Source organism: Taudactylus pleione, unplaced genomic scaffold (genome assembly GCF_031769625.1).
Source record: "Taudactylus pleione unplaced genomic scaffold, aTauple2 ptg000004l, whole genome shotgun sequence".
Lineage (NCBI taxonomy): Eukaryota > Metazoa > Chordata > Amphibia > Anura > Myobatrachidae > Taudactylus > Taudactylus pleione.
The window spans coordinates 2,902,150-2,929,456 of NW_028284407.1; the positions used below are offsets into that span (position 1 = coordinate 2,902,150).

The 27,307-nt window shown below is 44.2% G+C and overlaps 1 protein-coding gene across 1 annotated transcript in view; it reads right to left on the reverse strand.

The window, feature by feature from the left end:
* The window catches only part of SLC25A12 (solute carrier family 25 member 12), a 166,051-nt gene that overhangs the window by 88,510 nt on the left and 50,234 nt on the right, over positions 1-27,307 (reverse strand). Inside the window, exons 3-5 of the mRNA XM_088470550.1 lie at positions 19,298-19,440; positions 12,052-12,167; positions 7,252-7,391 (exon numbers count right to left, since the gene is read on the reverse strand). Coding sequence (XP_088326676.1) covers positions 7,252-7,391; positions 12,052-12,167; positions 19,298-19,440 — 399 coding nt within the window. The remainder of the gene's footprint in view (positions 1-7,251; positions 7,392-12,051; positions 12,168-19,297; positions 19,441-27,307) is intronic.

Below are 27,307 nucleotides of genomic sequence, written 5' to 3' on the forward strand. Positions count from 1 at the left end.
CAATTGATTTATTACATTTAAAAAAAAAAAATTATTGCTAAAGCAAGGAGAAGATCACGTAATTTTTATTTACTAAATTCTGAGGATAGGTAAGGACACTGGAAACAAGAGTATAAGGATTTATGCAGAGGGGATAGAAAAGTCCTCTTTGCTATATATCTTTTTAGGAATCTTCTTAATTTTTCCCATGTGAATAACGAACAATGATCTATGCTGCTGTGTATGCTGCTATAGATTTTTCACATAAAAACATATGGAAAATAAATTATAATAGGGTGTGCAGAATACGCTCTCTTTTGATGATCACACAAAACATAAATTACAAATTTATTTAATGCTAGGATACCCATATCTGTCAAGTGGAAGGAACTAAAACACTAATTACTACTATTAACGGGAGAAAAAAAAAAAGATATTGGGCTGTAAAGGTTACGCGGAACCTAAACTGTCCCCACATGAAAGGACTATGTGATGGCAGCATTAGTGTTACAGGCTGTGGGCGGGAGGTAATAAAGGGGGTATGCAGTCGGGAAGCCGGCGAACGTAATCCCGACGGCCGGCTTCCCGACTGCTTTATCCCGGCGCTAGACACCTGTCATTTTACAGACGCTGGGAGACCGGCGCCCGGCATCCCGATCGAAGTGATGCCGGGCGCCGCTGCGGACAGCTGGGGGGGGGGGGGGGGAAGGGAGGATTAGGGCTCCCGGGGGGGGGACTTAGGGTTAGGCACCCCCTCGGGAGGTTAGGGTTAAGCTAGGGGAAGGAAGGGTTAGGCACACCCCCTGGGGACAGGTTTAGGTGGTGGGGAAGGGGGGGTTAGTTTTAGGCACTTAGAGGGGGGATTAGGGTTAGGCACTGGGGGGGGGGAAGGTTAGGGTTAGGCACCCCTGAGGGTTAGGGGGGGAGGTTAGGTTAGTAAATACTTACCTGGGGACGATCTGAATTTTCACCTATGTCGGGCAGCGGTAATTCATACAGATTCCCTAAAGGGGAAAATGTCATAAAAACCCCAAAAATGCTGTTTGAGGGTTTACCGCATACCCCATATGTACTATGCACTGGAATGCGATGCAACATGGATGGATGGCTCCATATTCAGGTGGCGTTACTCAATAGAAGCCTATGGGTTTCTTTTCGGGACGACTCTCCTGAGAGGGATCCAAATAGGATCCCTCCCATCACCCTCCGCGGCCTTCTGTGCCAGAAGGACTTCTGGGTATTAATCCCAGAAGTCCCTCTCTCTGCGAGCACCACAAAGGCAGCACTTATCGGGAGAGCTGTCCTTTGCTATATTGTAGGTACATACCGCGGTAACTAAAGAGGGGGCGGGAGGTACAACATCGCCTATGCGATGCTTAGTACATCCCGCCCAATATCACAAAAATATGACTAGTTTCATCATAAAGTCCTTTGAGTGGGGCCAGTTTAGGTTTCCCAAGTTCCTGTATTCTTCTTTCGTCCTATCTGGGGGACACTAGTAACAATGGGTTTAAAAGGGAAGGCTGGGGAGTAGCCAGTTGTAATGGGAGTGCAGAAAATGGCTGCTGAAAACCATGTTGTGTGCAGTGCTTTTATGAATATGTCAGGCATTAGATAATGGTCAGACATTAGGTGGTGGTGAGGCATTGCATTAGATGGTACAGGAATGTGGAAACTACACAAGCCATAAATCCTCAGTTGTCTTTAGGTATATACGCATGCGTAGCAGTCTTATTAGTATTTAACCAATAGTGTAGTTGGAAAACGATTTATGTCCTAGGCATTAGCGTTTACTGGACATGGCAAAAAAATTTACTCAAGACACCAAATATACAGTATATGATAAAAAATCATTCTTTATAAAGTATATTTCAAGTACAACAATGTTACAATAAAACATATACTAAAAATTACTTCTATCCACAGAAGTCTATATAGACTAGACTAATTAGTATGCACATGAAACCCCTTGATTTCTATTAAATGACTGCATATAGTAAAAAAGTCCCTGAGAGGAACCACAGATATAGTAAACATATAATTCTCACCGGACTATTATCCACAATTTAATAGTTTTTGATCCCCGGTCTCCGACCTCCAGGTCTTATACGGTCGTATGCTCCGTGGCGTCAGTGGCCTCTCAGCCTGGGTGTTCTATGGATCAAACCAGGTTGCCTGATTGGGCCAGGTCTATGGCGGACGACATTGCTGAGTTACGTCATTCTGAGGCTAGTGTTATACCCGATGCTCAGTCGTATCTGGTTTTTGGCTCTTCAATAAAACCACACTGGGCCATAATTTAGGCAGATATCTCGCAGGGATGGCCACATCTTTAAATAAGATGGTGACGGGTGCAGGGGCCTCAGCCTCTAAGAAGCGGATTTAGATTTTTCCGGGAAAGATTCAGAATCATCCCAGGAGGAAGGGGAAATAGATCCTGATTGGGAAGATACCTCTGCGTTGGAGGAAGATTCCCAAAAGAGTTCAGGAGTAGCTATTTTAATTGAGGAAGTCCGTCAGACGCTACAATTACAAGATACTACTGTTTCTAAGACCAGTTCAGCTTCCTTTTTCAATTGTAAGAAGAAACAGATCTCGGTTTTTCCAGCCTTATCTCATTTTGGAAAGGCAATGACAGAAGCCTGGCTCAAGCCTGATAAAAGATTTCAAGTAGCAAGAAGGTTCAGGGAACTTTATCCTTTCACAGAGGATGACATGAAGCCTTGGGAGATCCCACCCAAGGTGGATGCTCCTATCACTAGGCTAGCTAGAACAACGGTCATTTCCACTGTTTAGTTGGTTTCTGTTAAGGATCCAGCAGGTAGAAAAGAGCGAATCGGTTCTAAAATCTATTTTTTCCCTCTCCGAGGTGTCTCATGGCTCAGGTGTTTGAGAGATTCCATCTGGAACACTTTCTTCGCCTGGAGGAATAATTATTAGATGCCATGTACTGTCACGTATTTCAGCCTTGGCTGTTACTGTGCTTTATGGCTTAGGACATGGAATGCAGATGCTGAATCCAAGCAGACTTTGGAAGCAGTTCCATTTTGAAGACGATTTCTTGATCGGGTCAGAACTCGATAAGATTATTTCCCAGGCTACGGGAGTAAAAAGCCTTTACCTTTCAGTCTCATCTTCCAAATCCAAGTCTCCCAGGTTCTGGGCCTTTTGGTCACAAGGGAGAGGACATTTTCAGGCCTTTAGAGGCACTCCAAGAGTTTCCATAGACACCACAAAAATATTCCGTATGGACGGTTGGGGGCTGGTGGGGGGACAGTTTACTCAAGTTTTGGAAAGTCAACCCAGCCCAGATCTGAGCAGAATTGTATCCAGGGGTGTATCCTAGATCTAGAAGGTCCAGCTCCAGATAATTTCCTCGTTACCCCTCTTCCTCAGTATCAGTGCAGAAGAAGGGCCTTCATTCAGGCACTCTCTTTTAGATTCTGGGGTAATTGTTCCGGTTCATGGCCAAGCATTTTATTCAAATCTTTTCTTGGTGGACAAACCGGACGGATCCTTCCGTCCAATTCTCAATCTGAAATGGGTAAACCTTTACCTTCACTCAGAAAAGTTAAAAATGGAGTCAATACGATCAGTCATCAGCTCCATGGAAGAGGAAGAATATATGGCATCAATAGACATAAAGGACGCCTATCTGCATATTCCCATATGAAAGGACATCATCAGTTAATGCCAGTGACCTATGGCAAATATCCGTTTCAGTTCCAGGCTCTGCCCTTTGGTCTGTCAACAGCACCAAGTGTCTTAACAAAGGTCATGGCACACATGATCGCTCTGCTCAGGCAGTTAGATATAGATATTATACCCTATCTGGACGATCCGTTGATCAAGACTTTGTCAGTGATACTGTTGCAGCAACATCTTCAGTTGACGTTGGACACTCTAGAAATTTGTATGGATGGTCCTTCTGGGTCTCCTTTTCGACACACAGTGTCAGAGGGTTTTTCTTCCACAAGAAAAGGTTCAGGATATCCAGTCAGGAGTGATTCTCAGGACTGAGCAGCTGCTTGGAAAAATCGTGGCATCTTTCGAAACAGTCCTGTTCACCAGATTTCATGCCAGGCAGCTGAAAAACCAATAGCTTCGTCATTTGTCGAGGACAGATGTTCAGACTGTCACCCCAAACTCGTCAGTCACTTCTTTGGTGGCTCTACAGCCCACACTTGTCCAAGGGTTCCCTGTTATCAACCTGGATTTGGGCGATTGTCACAACAAATGCCAGCCTAACAGGCTGGGGCGCAGAACAAACATCTGCAAGGGCAATGGTCGACTCAGGAGTCCACACTTCCAAACAACATACTGCAATTGAGGGCATTTGCTTGGCTTTAGTGCAGGTCAAGTCCTTCCTGCAAAATCTAGCAGTGGGAATACAGTCGGACAATGCCACAGAAGTGGCTTACATCAACAAGGTAGCACGCGCAGCTGGCGAATAATGAAGGAGGTGTCATACATCTTCAGGTGGACAGAGGTTTGGATTCCAGCAATCTCAGCAATTCACATTCCAGGGGTAGATAACTGGGAGGCAGACTCCCTAAGTCACCACAAGGTGCACCCAGGAGAATAGGAATTACACCAGGAAGTGTTTGCGGAGCTTGTACCCAGATTGGGATTACAAGACATCGAACTCATGGCTTTGTAAACAGGAAGCTTCCTCGATACGGGTCTTGGTCACGGGACCCTGGGGCATTTCTGGTGGATGTCATGAAAGCCCCTTGGACTTTCCACATGAGGTACATTTTTTCGCCCCTGGCCATGGTTCCTCGAGGCCAGTCCAATCATTCTCATAGCACCGTACTAGCCGTGCCATCAGTGATTCACCATTCTGCAGGGCACGTTGGCAGACTATCCACTTAATTTTTCTCTGCATCCAAACCTTCTACATCAAGGTCCATGCCTGCGTCCTGATGTGCATCAGTTGGCTTTGACGGCTTGGTTCCTGAAACCAAAATCCTGAGAGCTAAAAGGGTTTTACCGTCCCATTGTTGAAACCATGAACCATGCCCGGAAGCCAGGTACTTCCCAGATTTATCATCCAGCGTGAAGGTTATTATGACAACCAGCTAATAGCCAGAGTAACCACCGTGTGCAGCACGGACAGCAGCTAGATGGGCTGGGAGTGACTGTGCTGGTAGGTTGGCACATGTATCTGGAGCCATGCTGACTGCAGTGCATCCCACAGCTGCTGGAGGGTGTGTAGTGGAGTATCCATAGAGCGAACACAACGATCGAGGTGGTCCCACAGATGCTCATTTGGGTTCAAATCCGGGGGGATTTGGGGGCCAGGGAAGAACTGGGAAGTCTTGGTCGGGCTTGTCAACCACTGTCGGACATTCCTAGCCATGTGACATGTCACATGGTCATGCTGGAAGATCCCATTCGCCTCAGGGAAGACAATCAGCATGTATGAGTGTACGTGCTCTGCAAGGATGGATTCATAACCAAATCGGTTGAGGATGCCTTCCACATGGATGAGTGGGCCCAGAGAATGCCATGAAAAGATTTTCCAGACCATAACGTTGCCACCACCAGCTTGTGTTCTTCCAGCAATGGTTGCAGGGTGTTTGTTCTCCGATGTTTCTCACCTGACACGCCAACGTCCATCCGTTTGATGAAGCAGAAAACATGAGTTTTCAGAGAAGGCAACCGTTCGCCAATCAGCAGAGGATCAATTGCGATACAGGCATGAAAATGTAAGTCTTTTCCGCCGATGCACGTTCATTAGCATAGGTGCAGTGATTATCTGTTTGCTTCGGAGCCCCATACGCAGCTGGGCTCGCTGAACAGTTGTTTTAGACAAACGTCTGGTGGCCCCCAGGTTAATTTTGACGGTGAGCTGCTCCACTATAGTCTGTCGGTCGGCCCTCATGCACCTTCGTAGCCAAAGTTCACCCCTCACATAAATGGCACGTGGTGCTCCACAGTTTCAACTTTGGTTATTCGCAATGGTGCCATTTGTCCAGTCACGATACACCTTCACCACAGCAGCACGTGAACAGTCCGCAAACTGTACTGTTTCAGAAATACTGCCACCCTTGGCCTGAAAGCCAATAATCATCCCTTTTCGCAACTGGGATAAATCAGCCCTTTTACCCATGACAGCAACGAGAAATGTGTGTGCCTATCGCACACCTTATAAACCCAGCAAGCCAACGCATGCCATGTGACTTACTACTTCATGGGCTACGTGCTGTCGACGTCAAATGTAGGAGGTGGTGTCCCCCCACCCCCCCGATTAGCTTGCTTTGGGAATTCCCAGAGTAATGGTGCGACCCCAAATGGATGATAGAGAAAATTGGATTTTTTTACTCACCGTAAAATCCCTTCCTCGAAATCCATCTAGGGGTTGCTAAGTTCCCTCCCTGTTGTCTGGTTCGTACCAGTTTTTGCCTATTATCATGGTAGATGTAGCTTTCTCTTCCTCCAGGTGGCTCTGCTAAACGTAGACTATGCGGCTTCCGAAAGTGGGAGGAGTTATGTAGGGGAGGAGGTCAGCAGTTAACTGTTTTAGTGCCAGGCTCCAATAAGTCATGAGCATAACCCAGAGTAATGGAGCAGCCCCAAGATGGATTTCAAGGAAGGGATTCTACAGTGAGTAAAAAAAAAAAATTCTTTTTTTTTTTTTTTTCATATGTCAAACTCCAGATTTTAATAAAGATTTTATTTTTATTTATTTTATACTTCTGTTTGTAGCCAAGGAAACCAAAGTCCTTGCATATGCAAACTAGAGGGGGAGCAAATTCATTTATAACCATGGAAATTCTATTGGCATGCTGGAATCATCGTTGCACTAGTACATGAGAATTACGTCCACAACCAACTGGGACCACAAGCAGCTAAGTAACCTGGGAATGAAGACAGGGAGGAGGAGGAAGAGGGGGCAGTTCTGTGCTAAAAGCCAATGTCAGTGCTTACTATTGACATTGCACTTACACAAAGAGGGCAGAGCAGCATGAAACCGATAGAACTGTGCTGTGCTGCTGTCTCGTCGCTGACAGGTGACCTAGCTTGCTCTGCTGCCGCACACTTCCATGTTACATCTTACATATAAACAGATGTCCAAACAGGCAAACGTAGCACAAGAAACGTGGCACGCCGAAGTTTAAAATGTTCATTTCAACTATTTTTAGCGCATTTTCAAGTATTTATTAATGTGTAAAAAGCACAAACAAAAGCAGATACGCAGTAAGAAGCTGTGTGTTTTTTCTTTTTTGTGTATTTTTCCAATCATGTATGAGCAGCCCAATATCTGACCTGTAAGAACTCTGTAAATTCCAAGTAGGAAAGATGTTTTTTCCGGTTGTGCCCGAAGTGAAGCCGGATAAATTCACAATCCCAGTTGAAAGGGATATGATGGTGAATCATGGTCTGTCCGAATATTTCCTTAACGTTCTCTTAGAAGGAAAAAATAAAAGCATACATAAATCACATTTAGGGCTTCACAGTTAAAAGGCTGATAAAACACATACTCCGCTATGGAGTGTAAAGATAGTACATGATCCCAAGCCATCATACAAGCAACACAATGCATTAGGTCAGCACTGCAGGATTCAGGCCTTGCGCTAGTGTGTGCAGGTAGGCAGGATTCCCCTGACCAGTCCCACCACAGGGCTGATGTTCAGGATAGACAAAGAAGTAGCAGAAGGATTTTATATGTAAATGATGCCGGCATTCGGTAAGCACGGCAACGGCTAGAATATGGTTTAGTCAGGTCAGCCAGGTCATCTTATGAAACCCGAAAAGAACGACTGAATGATTTGGAACATCTTGGGAGTCCATTCACCAATACGGACATGAGATGACATACAGCTAAATGTCCCATCATCAGGTTCTCACCACTGTCCTAAAGCTCATCTCTATTTATGCCGTCACCTATTTCCCTTCCAGCTCCCCCGTGTATCCTTCTCTTAATGCACTTTGTTATCCCAATACTTCTCACAAATCCATTCCCATCCCTCCTCCACCATCTACCATCCTTAGCCCCTTTCACCATACATTTCCTATACATGCAAATGCTATAGGGACAATATTATAACAAGCAATGGAATAGTCATCTCCAGTATAATATAAAAGGATGGCACAGGGAAGAGAATGCTCAGCATGCGGTCATCGTACAATATTTAATGACACATGGCTGGTGCCATACTGAAGGTGGCAATATAAAGAGGGTGACAGACAATAGAATGGTCACATTTTATTGTATTTTGGTGCAGAGAAAATACCTTGTTGTAAGGGTATCTGGATAAAAGATAAACAATGAATAGGTCGAGTGTCAAAAGGTTGACACCAGATGGTCAACTGACAAAAGGTCGACAGTGTTAAAATGCCGAAACACACCGATGTCCGACATGCGTTTTCAGTTGTTTTTTTTTTCTAAATTTTTAAAGTTAGGGTTAGCCACCTGGGGGAGGGTTAGGCACCAGGGGGAGGCATAGGGTTAGGCACTAGGGGAGGCTTAGGCACAAGGGGAAGACATAGGGTTAGTCACTAGGGGGAGAGTTAGGGTTAGGTACCAGGGTGAGGCGGGAGGCTTAGGCACCAGGGGGAGGGTTAGGGTTAAATTTTTTTTAAAGAAAACATGTCGCCCATTTTTTTGTGTCGACCATTTGAACCTGTCGACCTTTTAACCAAGTCTCCCTTTTATGCCAGTCGACCATCTGGTGTCAACCTATTGACTGTCGACCTTAGTACCGTCGATCTTTTAAACCACACCCGATTGCAACTACGCCTGGCGCTCTAAGATGGGTGGTGTATATATAGGGTATACTTTAATGCAACAGAAGTATAGATATTGAGGATAAAATTTTGAAGGCAATAGAGCACTAAATGACCTTATATCAGCCTAATGATTGGTAGTATGTTCCTTATGTGTTATACAGTACATAACATTATGTACTGTATAACACATGAGGAACTACCTACCGTTCAGTCATTCCATCACTCCTGACAAATCTCTCCTCCGACTTTCTCTACAGGATCCCATTACATAGGTACCTACAGATCCATCGGGGCATTAGGAAACATTATTGTGTGCTAGTGAAACTATCATGCTGTATGTATAATGAGAGTTATTAATCATAATATTTGTCTAGAACCAATTCGATAAATGAACATTCTGTTTGCAAGACAGCTGAATCATGCAGTGTGCTGAAACCAAGTGCGGGTTTAAAAAACAAACAAAAAAAAAACAAAATAAAAAAACACATTTTCTTCACATTTGCGGCTTTCAAAATTCTATGACCAAAAAAAAAAGGATGATTGTGAATAAATTAGCAGAGATTGAGCAGACAAAGTACAACAGATTCTTTCATGTACAAATTGAATTAAGGAATGATCCTGCAGAATTTTTGTAATTAAGAAATTAGACATGAATTAAAAGTTACAGAAAGACCGTCTTCCCGGCAGAATTTATTAGGACATGATATAGAATATTTATATCCTGGAGGTACAAGCACTGCTTTTGCCTACCACGCTCAGTGAAGGTCACAATCACAGGTAAATATATTAATGCAAGAGTAGCAGTGTGCGAGCCCAGGAGGTGCGGGTCGGATGCTCTGAACCAAACAGACAAAAAACAATATAATAAAAAAAAAATGCAGTAACAATAAACCTTTCATGAAAGAAATGTAACCGTCTGTCATTACTATCTTTAAAAAGTAGAACAAGAAAAAAAAAAAAACACGCAATGGTATATCTGAAGCATAGACTTCGCTTGGTCATAAGTGAATAGATATGGTTCCTTGGGGATCATGCTTACTTGCTACCCTTTATCCCTCGGTAAGCAGCTGACAATTACAGATAGAATATGGAACACTAACAAGCAGAGTAATCACTTGGATTTTTTTTTGAGAGCTCAAGTACCATTTGGTGAATGCAGCACAAAGCAATACACCACAGGCATAAATTAACTCCATCGTGTGCCGGCTTCTCCAGCTTTGTTTTGTTCCATATTGTTTTGCGCTGTAATTGTCCATTGATTTATATTATTCTTATAAGAAAGGACTAACAAAGTTTTGATTAATAAGCAAACAAATTTCCCTGTAGTCGTAGAATGTTACTTACACATCCTTCTATAAATGTAACAAAATATTCAAATGTATTATTTTTTTTCAACTGGACATCAGAGGCGATTTATGCGAAATCAAAATCCCTTCTGTAGCCATGGAATTATATTACACCTAGTCATTGTCATATGCAGTTATATAGATAGTATACATCAAAGCAGCAAAATACATAGGGAGATGGTGGAAATGAAAATGGAATAATACTAGTGGCAATGCTCACCTATATAGTTCATGGACACTGTACTTGGTACCTATTGTGCATGCAAGTATTAGACAGGCATGAACAGGTTACCGCAGCCAAACTTAAGACACCGATGTTTAAAAAAAAAAAAGGCTAATTTTGCTTAGCATACAAAACGGGGTATGAGGCAAGGGTAGCTTATGTGTCTATTCCAAGGGAGAGTAGCTGTATACACACCTGGGTTACCCAAGGTGATGAGACTTAACAGTAGTAAATTCTAGAGTTACAGTACACAACATATTCTGTTTATGTATGGGCAATGGTATTAATAAAGAATAAAGCTAAATTTACCATGTAAAAGGCAATTAAAACCAGACAAAAAACATAGGCACTAAGTGGGGCAGCACTGTGGTAGCAAGGTGGTTAGCATTACTACCTCACATCACTGGGGTTATGGGTCCAAATCTAACCAGGACCCTATCTGTGATGAGCATGGGAATCTGCTTTCTTGCTGCATATCAATTGCAAATAGACTGCAGCCACACTACAAATAGTAACAGCATCGGTGTGAGGGATCCGGAATAACATCTAAAGTGGCCAACGATCGTCATCACAATCAGTTTGTATTTTACAGTAGGTATATCAAACCTGCAAGTGATCCACCTCCTGGCAGGCACTTATGGACCTTTCTTGCGCTCAGCCAGGGACGCATTTTGCGTAAACACACCCTCATTGTACCAGACCCTCCACCATGGCCCTTCCACCAGGTACAAGAGGCTCTGCTGCAGGACTTCCCACATCATTTATGATTGCAGTCACCTGTGTTGAACAAGTAAATTGATAAGAAGGGTGTTTATAGCACAGGTGACAGCCATCATAAAGGAAGTGGGGTGTACAGGACCAGAGCACGGTTTACATGGTGGAAGGGGTCTTGTTGGAGGGAGGATTTTGCACTATGTTCACGCTTACACAGTACAGCCTCGCCAACCTATGCTCCTCAAATTGCAAGGAGTCAAAAGCACAAATTGTGACCCAACTGAACTAGAGACAGATGTATGACTTATCAAGCATGAGCAGTACAAGAAAAAAACTATTTGTGGGGGAAGTCAAAGCAACCTTCAGTTATGCTCAATTTTACATGAGCCACCAAGAGGTTTAAAATAGAATGCTTTTAGCCAGATAGTAAGAGTCCATTTAATCGTAACATAGTGTCACCGTCTATTTTAGGCTCAAAGTGGCTCCATTCTGTAGTTTGATGCTGCTGCATTCAGGCCCTTCAGTCACCAGTGACTGTCTTATTGAAAATATTTCAGAATATCGCAGTAAGCTAGTTTAGCAGAATGCAGAAAGCTGTGTGTGTGTGTGTGGTGGGGGGGGACGAGATGACGACTGTACATGAGGTCCCTGCAGAATGCTTTGAAGATGGCACTTCAATTTCGCACACTGGAACCAGGTGGCATGGAAAGTGGCACTGCCTGAAAGGCCTACAGAGTCAAATCATTGGGTTGACAGTGATGAGCCTATGGGTGTTTTTTTGTCCTGCCCACAGCTCTATGTTATTACACAGCAGCCCAGTCAGTTACACACGTTGCTCCCGGTAGAAGCAGGTTCTCCACGGCTTCAGCTCCCTCTGCGCGCCAGTAAACGATTTACCCGCACTGGTCCTTCAAGTAACAAAATAAGAGTTCACTTACCTTACACTGTAAAACAACAAAGCTATTTTCTTTCCTACGTGAAATCTACTTTCCATACTACACTTAAAAGTCTGTTTCCTTCTGCGTGATTACATAAGCATTGCGAAATTCTTACCGAATGTTACCTCCGCAGTGCCGCTCTTATCAAATAACTGATAAGCCACAATGAACATAGCATCAGGCGCACACAACACCGACTCGAATGCCAGAAACTCTTGGAAGGAGATCAACCTGCGGATAACAAAATAAAAAATACACTTTGCCAGAGACATGGGAGATCGCACAAGGCAAGCAGAGGTCTCGAGTTAACAGAACGCTACATTCTGTAAACATTTACTGTGTCATTATCTAGCCGGCAATCTCTGTACTTGTTCACATTTTACTTAATGCATACTGTAGTGTGTTATCTTGTGTCAAACCCTGCATGTGTTGACTGAGATTTAAGAAGATTGAGTTCCGAGCAGGGGAAGCAGAGGGGCTGAAAGGCTAATGTACTCCTCAGGTAACATGGTATTCCTATTTCCGTTTACATTATGCTAGCCGCTCTCACTGATGGCGGGGATTGCAACCTGAAACATTGATGGCTTTGTGACCGTGCTTCAGAAGTGTGGACTGATTTGAGGTGTGTCGGCCCGAGAAATATTTAATCTATACGAAAGTACGAACAGATGCTGTTTTACTTGGATGATTTCATTTCTAGGCCAAGAAATAAAGGGGAAAAAAAAAAAAGGGGGTTGTCATCGAATGTCAATACTTTTCATAAACCAACTATGGTTCGGTCGGAATGGGTACATGTAAGTCGTGTGGATTCAGGCAACAAAGAGAAAAACCATATTAATGATATTCATAAAATTGATAACAGCATCCAGATGCTAAAACAAAGTAAAAAACAAAACAAAAAAGAAACAAGACAAAAAAAACAAAAAACATACAGCTCTGGGAAATCAAGTAACTTGAAGAGCAAAATACAAAAAAGGTTTAATTAATTTGTGAATGGTTCGTAACAATGCAACTGTTTCATAGAATATCTATGAATAAAATGAATAATAACAGCACATAAAAATATTATTTGCTAAAGCTACGAGGCAACAATAATCACTGCGCACACACATTTTACATTACAGTATAATATACACACACACACACATATACTGTACATACATACAATGTAGACACTCTACATGGCTACCTGAGCAGATCACTCATATGTGGTGTTGTGGTAGTTGAACATCTCCTTCCATTACCATGGACACTGATATGGAGTTGGCAGGGAATCGGCATGTAATACCGCCGGCCTTCGAATCCCGGCAACGTCAGGCCAACAGAGGAAGAGATCCCGGCAGCGGCAGCCCGACAGTGCTGGAAATCCCGATCGTCCCCAGGTAAGTACTAACTAACCTAACTTACCCCCCTAACCCTAACACTCCCTTAGGTGTGCCTAACCCTAACCTCCCCCCCAAGTGCCTAAACCTAACCCCCCACTGCCCCACTGCCTAAACCTAAGTCCCCCAGGGGGGTGACTAACCCTAACCCCCCCTTCCCCTAGCCTAAACCTAACTCTCCCAGGGGGTGCCTAACCCTAAGTCCCCACTGGGAGCCCTAAACCTGACCCTTCCCCCCCCCCTGCGGCTATCTGCTTGCGGCACCCGGCATCCCTTCGATCGGGATGCCGGTCTCCCGCCATAGGGGTAATGACAGGCGTCTAGATTTTAGATGCCTGTCATTTTACCCTAGCCGGGATTGAGGAGTCGGGAAGCCGGCGGTCGGTATTACGGCCGCCAGCATCCTAAACGTATACCGTTGGCAGCCCACTTTGCTGCTATAGCAGTCTCCCCTCTTCTTGGAAGGCTTTTCACTACAGTTTGGAACATAGCAGCGGGGAATCATCCATTTAGCCACAACAGCATAAGTGAGGTTAGGTATGGATGTTGGGAATAAGGCCTGGCTCAGTCAGCATTCCAATTAATACCAAAGGTGTTCAGTTTAGTTGGGGGTTAGCGCTCTGTGCAAGAAAGTGAAGTTCTCTCTCTCCTAACTATTTTCTGATGGACCTTGATGTGTGCATGGGGGTACAGCTATAATAAATAAATAAGGGCCTTCCCCAAATTGTTGCCACACACAAATCCACTGCTCCGGAGCCCAATAGGGTTGTGCTTTATACCACTCCAGTAGATGCTTGCCAGTGCACACGGTGATCTTCGGCTTGTGTGTGGTTGCTCGGCCATGGAAACCAAATCCATGAAGCTTATCAAGAACAGTTTTTGGGCAGAGGATGCTTTCAGAGGCAGTTTGGACAATTGTTACATGCTATGTCCATCAGCATTCGGTGGTCCTGTTCTGTGAGCTTGTGTGGCCTACCACATTCATTGTTGTTGCACCTAGACTCCTCCCCTTCCCAATAGCAGCACTTACTGATGAGCAGGGCAGCTCCAACAGGGCAGAAACTTTACAAACTGACTTGTTCGGCGGCCTCATATAACAGTACCATGTTGAAAGTCACCAAGCACATCCAATTCCTCTTTTAATATTTGATTAAGGAGATTGCATGGCTGTATATTTGAACTTATGTCAACACTGCTGAAAGCACTGGTCAACAATGGGTGTCCACATACTTTTGGCCATGAAGCATAATCAGAACAATCAAACCAGCAACCCTAATTATAATCTCTCATTAGCATGTCCACATCTACATAGCTAGGACTGATATGTTCCCCGAAGGGTTCACAAGAATCATAGTATTGCAAACAAGAGATCATTGCACTCGATGAAGCTGGGGACACTTGTTCAAGTGATGGCATAGGCAGTCTCTGTATAGATATCGCAACAATCCTGGCAAGGTGATCTATTGCCATTCAGAGAATTCACTAGGAGTCTTGCAATGATGTTGGCTTGTCCTCTACTCAGACAGGAATTCTTCTTGTATTAAGGCAGTGCCAGGTCCATTTCAAAGCCTGATCATCCTGATTCATTGTATGAAATTGTAATTTCATCAGACATCATGGCAAAGGATTCCAAATATATAAATCGCACTCTTGTTTACATGCCAATGTAAACCTATAAGTGACATATACCTAACAATTTATACAAATTAGTGAAAAACAAAAAAAAAATTTAATAGCCAATGTGAAGACAATCAGTTATTTTATTTTTTTATTATAAAACATCTTTGGAATAAAAACATAATTAAAACTAAAATCATTAAAACACAGGGAAACTTGCCATCTATCAGCATTCTACTCCAGAAGTTAAACTCATGTTGTGACTGTCACAGAAAATAGATATTTTATTTAAGAAAAAAAAAAATTACAAAATATCTCCAAAACGGATACATAACAGTTATAGAGGAACTCCAATATCAAATTAAATTTTGAAGCATTTACTAAGAACTCAACATCTGTCAAACATATCTAGAGAGGGTAACATAATTACAGTAATAAAATCTTAATTCTCACAGCCCAAATGTGTCTGCGGAAAAAAAAAAAGACGGGAAAACATAGAAGCCTTGAGGATTATACTATTACATAGGATCCCATTCGTACATCAAGCCGCTCGTCAATACTCACACTGGTTGTGTGTGCTGCTTTTATTATTGTAATAAATACGGATTGTTACTAACCGTTCACAAATTTGTTTGTCTCCCTGTTAAGAGATGCTATGATCATTAGACATAGCTACAGATGTGTCCTCATACACCCTATCCTCACATATAGTAAATAGCCCCATTTGGTGCGCCACGGACTTTGCGACTTAGCTGCAATGTGAATTTTTATTAAAATATCCGTCTTACTCTGCTACTTTATACCAATTTTTTTTGCAACACAAAATACCGATCCTAAGTACCTAGAACAGTATTAGCTACGTAGGGCTTGATTCAGCAAGGATCGCAATTGCAAAGCTGCACGGCGGCAGCTTTGCCAATACAATTCTTGCATAATGCAAATGCAGCAGAAGGTGTATGACAGGTGTATGAGGTGTATGACACCCCCTACTGCATTTGCGATCCCAGCACTGCGATGGAGGTCGCAGGCTGGGATCACCATCATGATCATTGGTGGTCGATGGTCATGATGGTTGGACGGCACCGGGTGGTTGGCTAGCTGAGTAAGTCTCAGCTTACTCAGGTTGGTCGGCTTGCGAACCCAGGAGACTGTCCCTGGGCTGGCCACTCCCGGAAAGCGGGGTGGACGCGCCCCATTTCCAGGAACGCCGCCCGCACCGCCCTTTAAATGCCTCTGCCTGTCAATCAGACAGAGGCATTCACGGGCTTGCATGCGATTAAGCAGGACCCATTCTGCACAACTCCCTGAATTGGTCCTGCTCATGCACAGATTCCCGATAATCGGGAATTTGCGTGCACTGCAGAATCAGGCCCTTAGTACATTATTAGCATATAAAGTAACAAAATTAAGGAAAAAGTACAGGCAAAATACAGATAGATCTGATACAAGTGACTCGCACGACACATTCTTATACCCAAGCTGCTACTTTATACCAATTCTTTTGCAAAGAAAAATATTGATTCCAAGTAGTTAGGGCCTGATTCAGAGACGAACGCTAATGTGATTGCAAATGAGTAATTGTACGCAACGCAAATGTCAGCAAAGATCACCTGAGCATTATGAAGTCCACTGCCGCCTTCACACCAGCGTGCGACTACGCATACCTACGTAAACATCGGTAACATCGAAGTACATCGGCGGCCATCTTCCCTGACCTGCTGCTGCCATGGCAGCTCTTCTGACATGCAGAGCTGCACAGGCAAATAGCAGTGGCTAATTTATGCACGCCCATGTAACGGCGTTTAAATAAACAGACAGTCACGCCTGCGTTTTTGATGACCACTCCACATTACTACCCCCAAACGCTGGCAATCTGTCACTCACTTGGCAATGGATTCCTCTGAGCGTGCATGATCACAATGCGACTGCAGTGCCTGCACGGTCAATGCACAATCGCTCGATCTGCGAGAAAATTCAGTAGCGTCCATCTCAGATTCAGGCCCTTAGTACACTATTAGCGAATCAAGGTGCAAAATTTGATAAGAAATACTCAAGCACGGAAATAGCTACCAATGGCGGAGCATCTAACGCGTGCCATATGGTGCGAACATTATAGCTGTATGTGGACACATCTGTAGGCATTCTTCCTATATACTTTTTTCTGGATACATTTCATTTTTTTCTCTACTGGTTTCACCTTCAGTTGCACAAAGATCTTTGATACTGTGGCAAATTGTAGAAAAACATTAACACAATACAAAAGCAAAATACTGCTGGCCGTATGCCGAGATCGACAGACATTGAGCAAAAGTCCTCCGGCCTGATTCACGATGTCGAGGAATTTGCGCAAGCGCAGGACCCATTCTGCAAGTGTGAAGAATGGGTCCTGCTAACTTGCTCACAGACTGGCAGCGGACTGTCAGTGATTGACAGTCTGCTGCCGTATGTGGGCGAGGAGGGGGCAGCGATGCCCTCCGTTTCCCAAAATAGATGCGTGTTGCCACCGTTGGGGTGGGGTGGGGTGGGGGGGGGGAGGGAAGAAGCCAGGATCTCTGTTGGCTGACGGAGATCTCCTGGCCTCCTCCTCTAAACTGCGGCAGCCGGCTGCAGGACCCCATGGGTCACAGCAGCCAGTCGATATTACGCAGATTATACGATGCTGCGTTGGACAACGCAGCTCAGATAAGTAATGCACAGCGGGCGTGATGCCTCCTGCTGCATTACCATATCTGCAAGGGTCACAACTGCAAAGCTGCCTGCGTGCATACATCATATCTACAGCCGGGGTACCTACATCATATCTATAGCCTGCGTGCCTACATCATATCTATAGCCTGCGTGCCTACATCATATCTATAGCCTGCGTGCCTACAACATATCTATAGCCTGCGTGCCTACATCATATCTATAGCCTGCGTGCCTACATCATATCTATAGCCTGCGTGCCTACATCATATCTATAGCCTGCGTGCCTACATCATATCTATAGCCTGCGTGCCTACATCATATCTATAGCCTGCGTGCCTGCATCATATCTATAGCCTGCGTGCCTGCATCATATCTATAGCCTGCGTGCCTGCATCATATCTATAGCCTGCGTGCATACATCATATCTATAGCCTGCGTGCAAACATCATATCTATAGCCTGCGTGCATACATCATATCTATAGCCTACGTGCATACATCATATCTATAGCCTGCGTGCATACATCATATCTATAGCCTGCGTGCCTACATCATATCTATAGCCTGCGTGCCTACATCATATCTATAGCCTGCGTGCATACATCATATCTATAGCCTGCGTGCAGCTTTGCAATTACAATCCTTGCAGAATCAGGCCCTATGTGCACAGAAGAAACAGGTGTATTTACTCTTAGCAGTTTCATGATTAATCTTATTTACAAATAAATTGTTCAAATAATTTCTGATGGACTAACTGGAAACAAATTTGGATAAAGACCAGGGAAATGTACATCGATAGATTATGTAGGGTCACTAAAGGGTTAATTTACAAAGCAGCCCTTTCAAATCCGATGTGTCTTTGGCGGTTTCATCTGCTGGATATAAATGGGCAATAATATGAAGTACAAAATATGTCTGATTTTGTATTTAATATTATTGGCTCTTTAAATCAAGTAGCCAAATCCGCTGAAGGCACGGCGGCTTTGAAGAGCACTGCTTGGTCAACTTACCCCTAAAGCTGGGTACACACTAAACTATGTGTGTAACCAGTGATATCGGCAGCGGAGGGACCCAGGGGGGAAGCGGCATCGGTAAGTGCGCATACACTTGCCGACGCCGGCAACGACAGACTATGGCGGGGGGAGGAGCAGAGCCATGGCGCATTCGGCAGCATGGCATCGCTAGCGATATCCCCAGACTGGGCTGCAAATACAGACGACTGGGGATATCGTTAATGACCAGCAGGAGCACGCATCGTTAATGATAAAGTGCGTACACACTAGGCAATGTGAACGATATATCGTCTAGTGTGTACGCATCTTTAAAGTCAGATTAAAGACTGCATACAGCGCACAAACTGTGTAACCTAGATAATGACCCCCATATTAAGTTGTGAGTTGCAGACCTTGATGTTTAGTCATGAAGGAACTCCCATGCGGTCTGCCCCTTAATTCATCCTCTGTGGTCCTATTTGTTATGACTCCCTTATTGGTTAATTAGCAATAATAATACTTTCCATTTGTATTTGTACATCAAAGCTTATGTCTACCTTAAATAGGATGTTAATTGATATTATGTCATTCGGCAACACTGCAATGTACTGTATATATATTCTATTGTATTGTAACAATGTTTAAATTTAAAAAAAAAAAAGAATAGAAATGTAACAATCTCACCCATCTTTGGTCTGGTCGGCGACTCCTCCTAGCAGCTCCACAGTCTTGGGATTGTAGTGTGGATCATTGTGCAGTCCAAGGTATTTCTGCACAAAGTCAGACGGAGTCATGTAACGTTCCCCATCCTGCTCTGCGCTGGCGTACTGGGAGTAACAGGAAGACAGAACACAGGTCAGTATGAGGAAGTGCAGAACACAAATAAAAGGAATACACTGCTGGAATTGTAAAAATGCTCAGTGCCGCCATTAAAGAGATCAAATACATCAGTAAAAGTATTAAAAATAAGAGTTATGGTAGACTTACCTTTGTTATCTCTTTTTCTTCGAAGTCCATAGGGTCCACAGGGATACCATGGGGAATATGTGGTTGGAGTGATGCAGGCACCGAACAGTTAAGCTTTCAGCTCCAGGATGCTTCTGGTCCTCCTCCACATATACCCCGCCCTGGCCACAGGCATTCAGTTTGGTAAACAAGCCCAAGGCAGGAGAAGGAAGAACAATGTACACCAGAAACACTCTCACACAAGATGAGGGAATCCGTGACTAAAAGAAAAATTACCCAATGCAGCCAGGTGCGTCAGAGTGGGTGCCCGACGTACCCTAAGGACTTCGAAGTAAAAGAGTTAACAAAGTTAAGTCTACCATAACTCATATTTTATTCTTAAGGGTCCATAGGGATAAATGGGGATGTCCTAAAGCAGTTCCCCTAAGGGTGGGGACGCTCCTGAGCAGAAAGGAAAACCGCCGCCCAAAGGAAGCATCCTGAGGGGCAAAAGTATCAAAGGCGTAGAATCTAAGAAAAGTGTGTAAAGAATACCACATGGCTGCCTTGCACAATTGCTCAGCAAAGGCGCCACAACAAAACGCCCACGATGGTCCCACAGCCTGGGTAGAATGTGCTGTTGCCATGTTTGGAACAGGGAGATCAGCTTGCGTGAGAGATAGTTATACGTAACCACTGAGCCAGAGTTTGTTTGTTAGCTGGCCAGCCTCGTTTGTGAAAACCATATAACACAAAAGGAGCGTCTGATTTTCTAAAAGAGTCTGTACGATTCACATAGAGACGGAGATCCCGAACCACATCCAGGGAGGTTTCACCTACAGAAAGGTCTGAAGACTGAAAAGCTGGAACCATAATCTCTTCATTCACATGAAAACAGGACACTACCTTTAGGAAAGTAACCCGCTTGTGTGCGGAGAACAGCTCTATCCTGGTGAAAAATCAAAAAGGGGAAGCAACAAGAAAGCGCTGCCAAATCAGAGACTCTGCGTGCAGAAGAGATAACGATGAGAAAAAGTGTCTTTGCTGTCAACCACTTCAAATCTACAGAGTCTAGAGATTCAAATGGGGGAACTTGCAGACCCTTGAGAACCAAGGACAAATCCCACAGTGCCATCAGTGGGAAAAGGTTGGCTGAACTCAGATAAAACCCTGTAAAAAAAAATTCTAACACCCAGCAAAGAAGCAATCCTTCGTTGGAACCAAACTGACAACGCAGAAACCTGTACTCTTAGGGTGGCCAGGCGGGGACTGAGGTTTAAACCAGACTGGAAAAAAGCAAGTACCCGGGAAACCCTAAAAACCTTAGGGTCATACTTTCTGTGGGAACACCATTGACCAAAATAATGCCAAACTCTGTAATAGATGCGGGCAGAGGAAGGTTTTCGTGCCCTAAGCATTGTTTGAATCACAGAGCTGGAGAAACCCATGGCTCATAAGATGGAAGACTCAAGAGCCACGCCGTCAAAAATAGACGGGGTAAGTCCGGATGCAGGCAGGGAACCTGCGCTAACAGATCCGGCCATAGAGGAAGAGGAAATGGAGTGTCTATGGATAGATTCAGTATGTCGGTGAACCAATGGCGTCTGGGCCAAGCAGGAACTACTAGTATCACGGTTCGGCCTTCCTGCTTGAATTTCCTGAGGACCCTTGGGAGGAGGGAAGTTGGAAGAAAGAGATACCCCAGCTTAAAGTCCCATCTCACTGCCAGTGCATCCACGAAGGCAGCTGAGGGGTCTCTGGACCTGGGGACCTTGTGATTATTACTTGAGGCCATGAGTTCTACGTCTGGTAGGCCCCATTTGTTCACCAGGGGTCGAAAAAACCCCGGGTGGAGAGCCCACTCTCCGGCGAGTATGTCCTGACGACTTAGGAAGTCCGCTTCCCAGTTGAGGACTCCCGGGATGAATATTGCCGAGATAGTCAGAAGATGATGTTCTGCCCAGATCAGAATGTTTGTCACTTCCCTCATGGCTGCGGCGCTTCGCATGCCTCCTTGATGATAGAGATAGGCTACTGTGGTCGCGTTGTCGGATTAGATCTGGACCGGCCTGCCTTGGAGTATGTCCTGTGCCAGGATGAGTGCTTTGTATACTGCGCGCAGCTCCAGGATGTTTATATTCAGGTGACTTTACCAAATTGTCCATCTTCCCTGAAAAGGTGTGATGATCTGTCACCACCCCCATCCGCGAAGACTGGCGTCCGTGGTGAGGAGCACCCAATTTGGAATCCAAAATGGGGGACCCTTGTCCAGATGAGCCTTTTGTAGGCACAAGAGAGAGAAACGAACCTCCGGAGTGAGAAGGATCCTTTGGGACTGTATTAGCGGATACTGCCCATTCCACCGGGAGAGCATCAATTGTTGCAGAGGCTTGCAGTGGAACTGAGTATATTCCACCATGTTGAAGGTGGATACCATTAACCCCAGGATCTGCATCGCTGATAGAATGAATAACCTTTGCTTGCGAAGCAATTTGTGTACTCGCAATAATAGGGCAGAAATCTTGTCCTCAGGCAGAAACACCCTTTGTGCTTTAGAATCCAAAAAAAAAATGCCCCCAGATGTACCATCTGCTGTATTGGAGAATGAGAGGATTTCTTCCAATTGATGATCCAGCCATGCCTCTATAGGCAGGTAATGGTCAGTTGGAGATGGTGTTGTAGAACAGCTGGAGACTGTGTCAATATCAAAAGGTCATCCAGGTATGGCAGTATTCTGATTCCCTGACACCTGAGGTAGGCAGTCATAACCACCATTATTTTGGTGAAGACCTGAGGGGCCGTTGACAGACCAATGGGCAGTGCCTGAAATTGGTAATGTTGTTCCAAGACAGCAAACCGTAGAAATTGTTGGTGGGATGGCGTAATAGGCACATGCAGATATGCATCCCGAATGTCCAGGGAAACCACAAAATCCCAGGTTCCATCGCCAAAATAATTGACCAAAGAGTTTCCATACGGAACTTGGATACACAGATAAACTTGTTGAGGGTTTTCAGATTTAGAATAGGGCGATGAGACCCATTTGGTTTCTGAACCAAAAATAGATTGGAATAATAATCCCAGTTCCTGTGGGTCAACAAGGAGGTGGTTACCATCCCTGCCTTCAGCATGGAGCAAACCCTGGAGGGCCAAGGCCTTGACAGAATCTGAATGGGGAGTTGTGCAAAAATTTCTAGGGAGGATGCCTCCGGAAAGTGAGGGCATACACCTGAGAGACCACTTCTCAGACCCAGGCGTCTATTGTGTGATTCCAGTGGTACGAAAATTGAAGAAGTCGGCCTCCCACCCTGGGATCCCCCAGGAGGAGGCCCACCCCATCAGGCAGAGGGTTTGTCGTCCGGCTTAGGAGGCTGGATGTCTGACTGGCCAGGACCTCTTAGCTTGCTGCTTGGTGGTCCTGTGAGAACTAGACGGTCTGGCGGAAGAGGCTACAAAGATGCTAATCTTTTTGTACAATGTGAGCTGTGAGCTGCTCAGACTTAAAAAATTCAGCTTTTACCACCTTCTGGTGTTTAAACACTGAGTGCCTAGGTCTAGGAGCTGGCTCATCATCCTATATATTTAGGATTGATTTGACCGCCATCACCATAGAAGGGACATCCACTGTAGAAGAATGGTCCTCCTCAACGGAGATAGACCCTGAAGAAGAACCTGGTACATCATCTGATTCCTCCAATGATGCGTCTACATGCTGAGCAGACTGATAAAATTATATTGTCTACTTAGGTGCTTTAGCGACTACCGGTCTGTTTGCTTGCAACATTTGTTGAAAGCAGCAGCTGAGCCGTACTCTGACTTGAGTGGGCATAAACATCCATCCAGGAAAGATGTACAGGGGGAACAAACATAGCAGGCTGGAACTGCTGTGGGTACCCCATTAAGGAATGCAGTGTGGGAGTAGCCAAACAGTCCACTACCTGCATTATAACCTGAGACAAGAAGGACACCCAAGATGGCGCCTGTACAGGGGCTGGTAGACTGGACTAGTGAGGTGGTTCTTTATAACAAACAGCACACAAACCATCCTGTATAAAGTACTGAGGGGACAAGCCCGCCAAACAACTTTTACATGAAACCAGCACGGAGGCCTCAGTTTCCTTTTTCTTAGACATAATAAAGGAAGTGCAAAATGTGACTGCCTTCACAAACAATAAATGTGAAGTACAATTTGAAAAAACACACACACAAAAAAAAAAAATATTCCCCACACACCTGTAGCAAAAGGGTTGAGGAGAAATAGTAGTGATAGTTCTATCTGACAGAACAGAAAATAAAAACAGTAACAACACAGCAGACCTAGCAAAAGTCACACACAATGCATATACAAATATACTTGCAGTGGCCCTGAATCAACTACTCAAAAACAGAATGCTTGTTAGGATTTTGAGCACTGTATAACCTGGCCTCTGGGGAGAGGTATACAGGGAGACTAGACCCAAACCTCATGAGACCAGCAGTTTCAGCACAACAATGATAGTGGTTGCTGTACGTCTCATATACGGAGGAGGGTAGGAGGAGCAACACAGACGCGGGAAAACCTCAGCTGGATCGGTGTCTGGGCTGTAACAACCCCCGGGTGCGCTGGCCTTATACATGGCCGACGCCAGACTGTCTTGCCCCTGTGGTCTACTGGGGGAGCGGACACAGCGGTCGTCCCACTACAGCGACCTCAGGCAGGTCTCCAACCGCTGGCGGTACGGACTTACCTGCATCCCTGTGCTTCCGGTTGCAGTCCCGGGTCCCAGCATCGCCGCTAGCAAAGTTCCGCTGGTGCCCGCCGAAATCACCAGTCCGGTTACTGGTGTTGTGACGCCGGTGGGGTTAGGTGGAGCAGCAGCACAGGCGTCCTTTAGGACGCCTAGTGCTGCTTGCTCTAAAGTAAAATAGAACAAAACCTAAAATAAAAAGCTTGGGACTGCCTGAGCAGTCCCCCTATTATAAAAAGGTGCATCTGAATCCTGCCGCACCAAGTTAAAAAAACTGAATGCCTGTGGCCAGGGGTGGTGTATATGTGGAGGAGGACCAGAGGCATCCTGGGAGCTGAAAGCTTAACTGTTTGGTGCCTGGATCACTCCAACCACATTTTCTCCATGGTATCCCTGTGGATCCCTATGGACCCTGAAGAAAATGCAATTATCTGTAGAAAAGGTAAATATACTTATGAATATTTAGTACCAGAGGTGCCAACATTTGAAAATAATTCTCAGAGACACTTTGCTGCCGAGTCTGTGCATCCACACAGGTTACGTGCTATGCTATCTCGGCAGACCTTGGTGCACTACAGTCCTCAGCATCTCACATTTGACAATAGTGCAACTTTCCAAGATTATAAATGTATTTTTTTTTCAATCATTTTAATTAGGTTTCCAAATACAATAACAGTTGCCAGTGTCCAACATGTCAAAAGTTGTACAATCCAGTGAAAAAACCCAAAATACAAGATGTAAAAGTATTTTAAAAGTATCACCTTTGAGGGATTCAGTACTAAGAGAGCTTGGCATAGATAAAACAATCCAGGCTAATGAATTTAAAATTAATGTGAAAGAAAAGAGAGAGTTCCATCTATCGAGGTTTATCGCCATAAACTGGAAAAAGACAGCATAATTTATAAATGAGAAAACACACACAAAAATAGGCGCTGAAATTCCGTCTGCTGTCTAATAGTAAGCAGGGAATTAATTAAAAGGAAAAAATACAGTTGATCCTAATTACTGACAGCAGCCATCAGTTGAGGAGGAAACTGGACCCTCCACCTATTACAATTATACACAGATCACTATCAGGCGCTAAATCCGTTATACAATTTATTCCACAACATAAAAATTAAAAATTATAACTATAAAATAATAATAAAAATTATATACAACAATGAAAATAATAAAAACACACACATATACCATAAAAATTACACCTTAGGGAATGATGTTTAGAGCATTCAACAGTTTACTTCTTGCGGGGTTAACGTGCTTACTAGGTATACACATTGAAAGACTCCCATATTTGTGCATATAATAAATATTAAAACCAATGTCTGCAGCTCACAAGCTACAATATGATCCAATGTTCCATAACAATTGTAGCAATTTATTTATCAATTGATTCAGAAAGAAACCGTGTTAATATAACAACCAGTTATTAGTTCCACTGGGCAGATATAACAGTGTTTTGAGAGCAAAAAGACGCTTGTGCTTTTAAATCCAATCCTATTTGTAGCAGCCTGTATTGATTCCCTTTTGTTATCCACAGGACGGCTACTAACAATACAAGCCACAGCTGCTCATATAAACTGCAAGCCACTGTTCTTAAGCCATTTAGTACGCGGGGAGGAGTTTAAGATAGTTTATACATGCATGCTTTTAGTAAAAACTCACGACTCTGCCCGGATCCACTTTTTCTGCTGGGACTCCGCTGGTATTCTCGCTGCCACGATATCCTATTGACGATGTACCTACTGTAAGACAGCTACCCCGTTATTCATCGGATGCCTCGGTATCCAGATGTACCGGCCCCTAGTTAGTGCAGTGAGTGTTCCACTCGTTCGGCAAGCAGTCGTGTCTCTTTTCTCTACGCGTTTCTCTGCCTCTCAAGCATCAGCGGTTCCAAAGGAGATATGCCAAACCTCCTGAGGAAGCCGCTGATGCTTGAGGCGGAGAAACGCGTAGAGAAAAGAGACAACTGTTTGCCGAACGAGCGGACCACTCACTGCACTAACTAGGGGCCAGTACATCTGGATACCGACGCATCGAATGAATAACAGGGTAGCTGTCTTACAGTAGGTACATCGTCAAGTGGATATCGTGGCAGCGAGGATCCCAGCAGAAAAAGTGGATCCTAGCAGGGTTGTGACTTCTTTACTAAAAGCATGCATGCATAAACTATCCTAAACACCCCCCCCCCCTGCTCCCCGCATACTAAACGACTTGAGAACAGTGGCTTGCAGTTTATATGAGCAGCTGTGGCTTGTATTGTTAGTACCCGTCCTGTGGATAACAAAAGGGAATCAATACAGGCTGTTACAAATAGGATTGGATTTAAAAGCACAAGCATCGTTTTGCACTCAAAACACTGGGTGATATCTGCCCAGTGGAACGAATAACTGGTTGTTATATTAACACGGTTTCTTTCTGAATCAATTGAAAAACAAATTGCTACAATTGATATGGAACATTGGATCATATTGTAGCTTGTGAGCTGCAGACATTGGTTTTAATATTGATTATATGCACAACTATGGGAGTCTTTTAATGTGTATACCTAGTAAGCAGATTAAACCCGCAAGAAGTAAACTGTTGAACGCTCTAAACATCATTCCCTGGGCGAGATGTATTAATGCTTACCGCCGTGGTCTAGGCTCTGAAGTTGCAGCGGTGACTTCCGCACTCCCGTTGCCTCCCATGTTACATACGTGCAGCTGCATGTCCCATCATCTGTGTATGTGGCATCGCGGGAGTTCAATGACGCCCACGTTTACATTATTGAAAGAAACCCGATGAAGTCACCGCTGCAACTTCAGAGCCTAGACCACCGGCGGTAAGCATTAATACATCCCACCCCCTAAATTGTAATTTGTATGGTATGTGTTTTTATTATTTTTCATTTTTTTTCGTTGCTCTATATCAGTTTTATTATTAATATTTTATGGTAATAATTTCTTATTTTTATGTTGTGGAATAAATTGTATAACGGATTTAGCGCCTGATAGTAATCTGTGTATAATAATTTACAAAT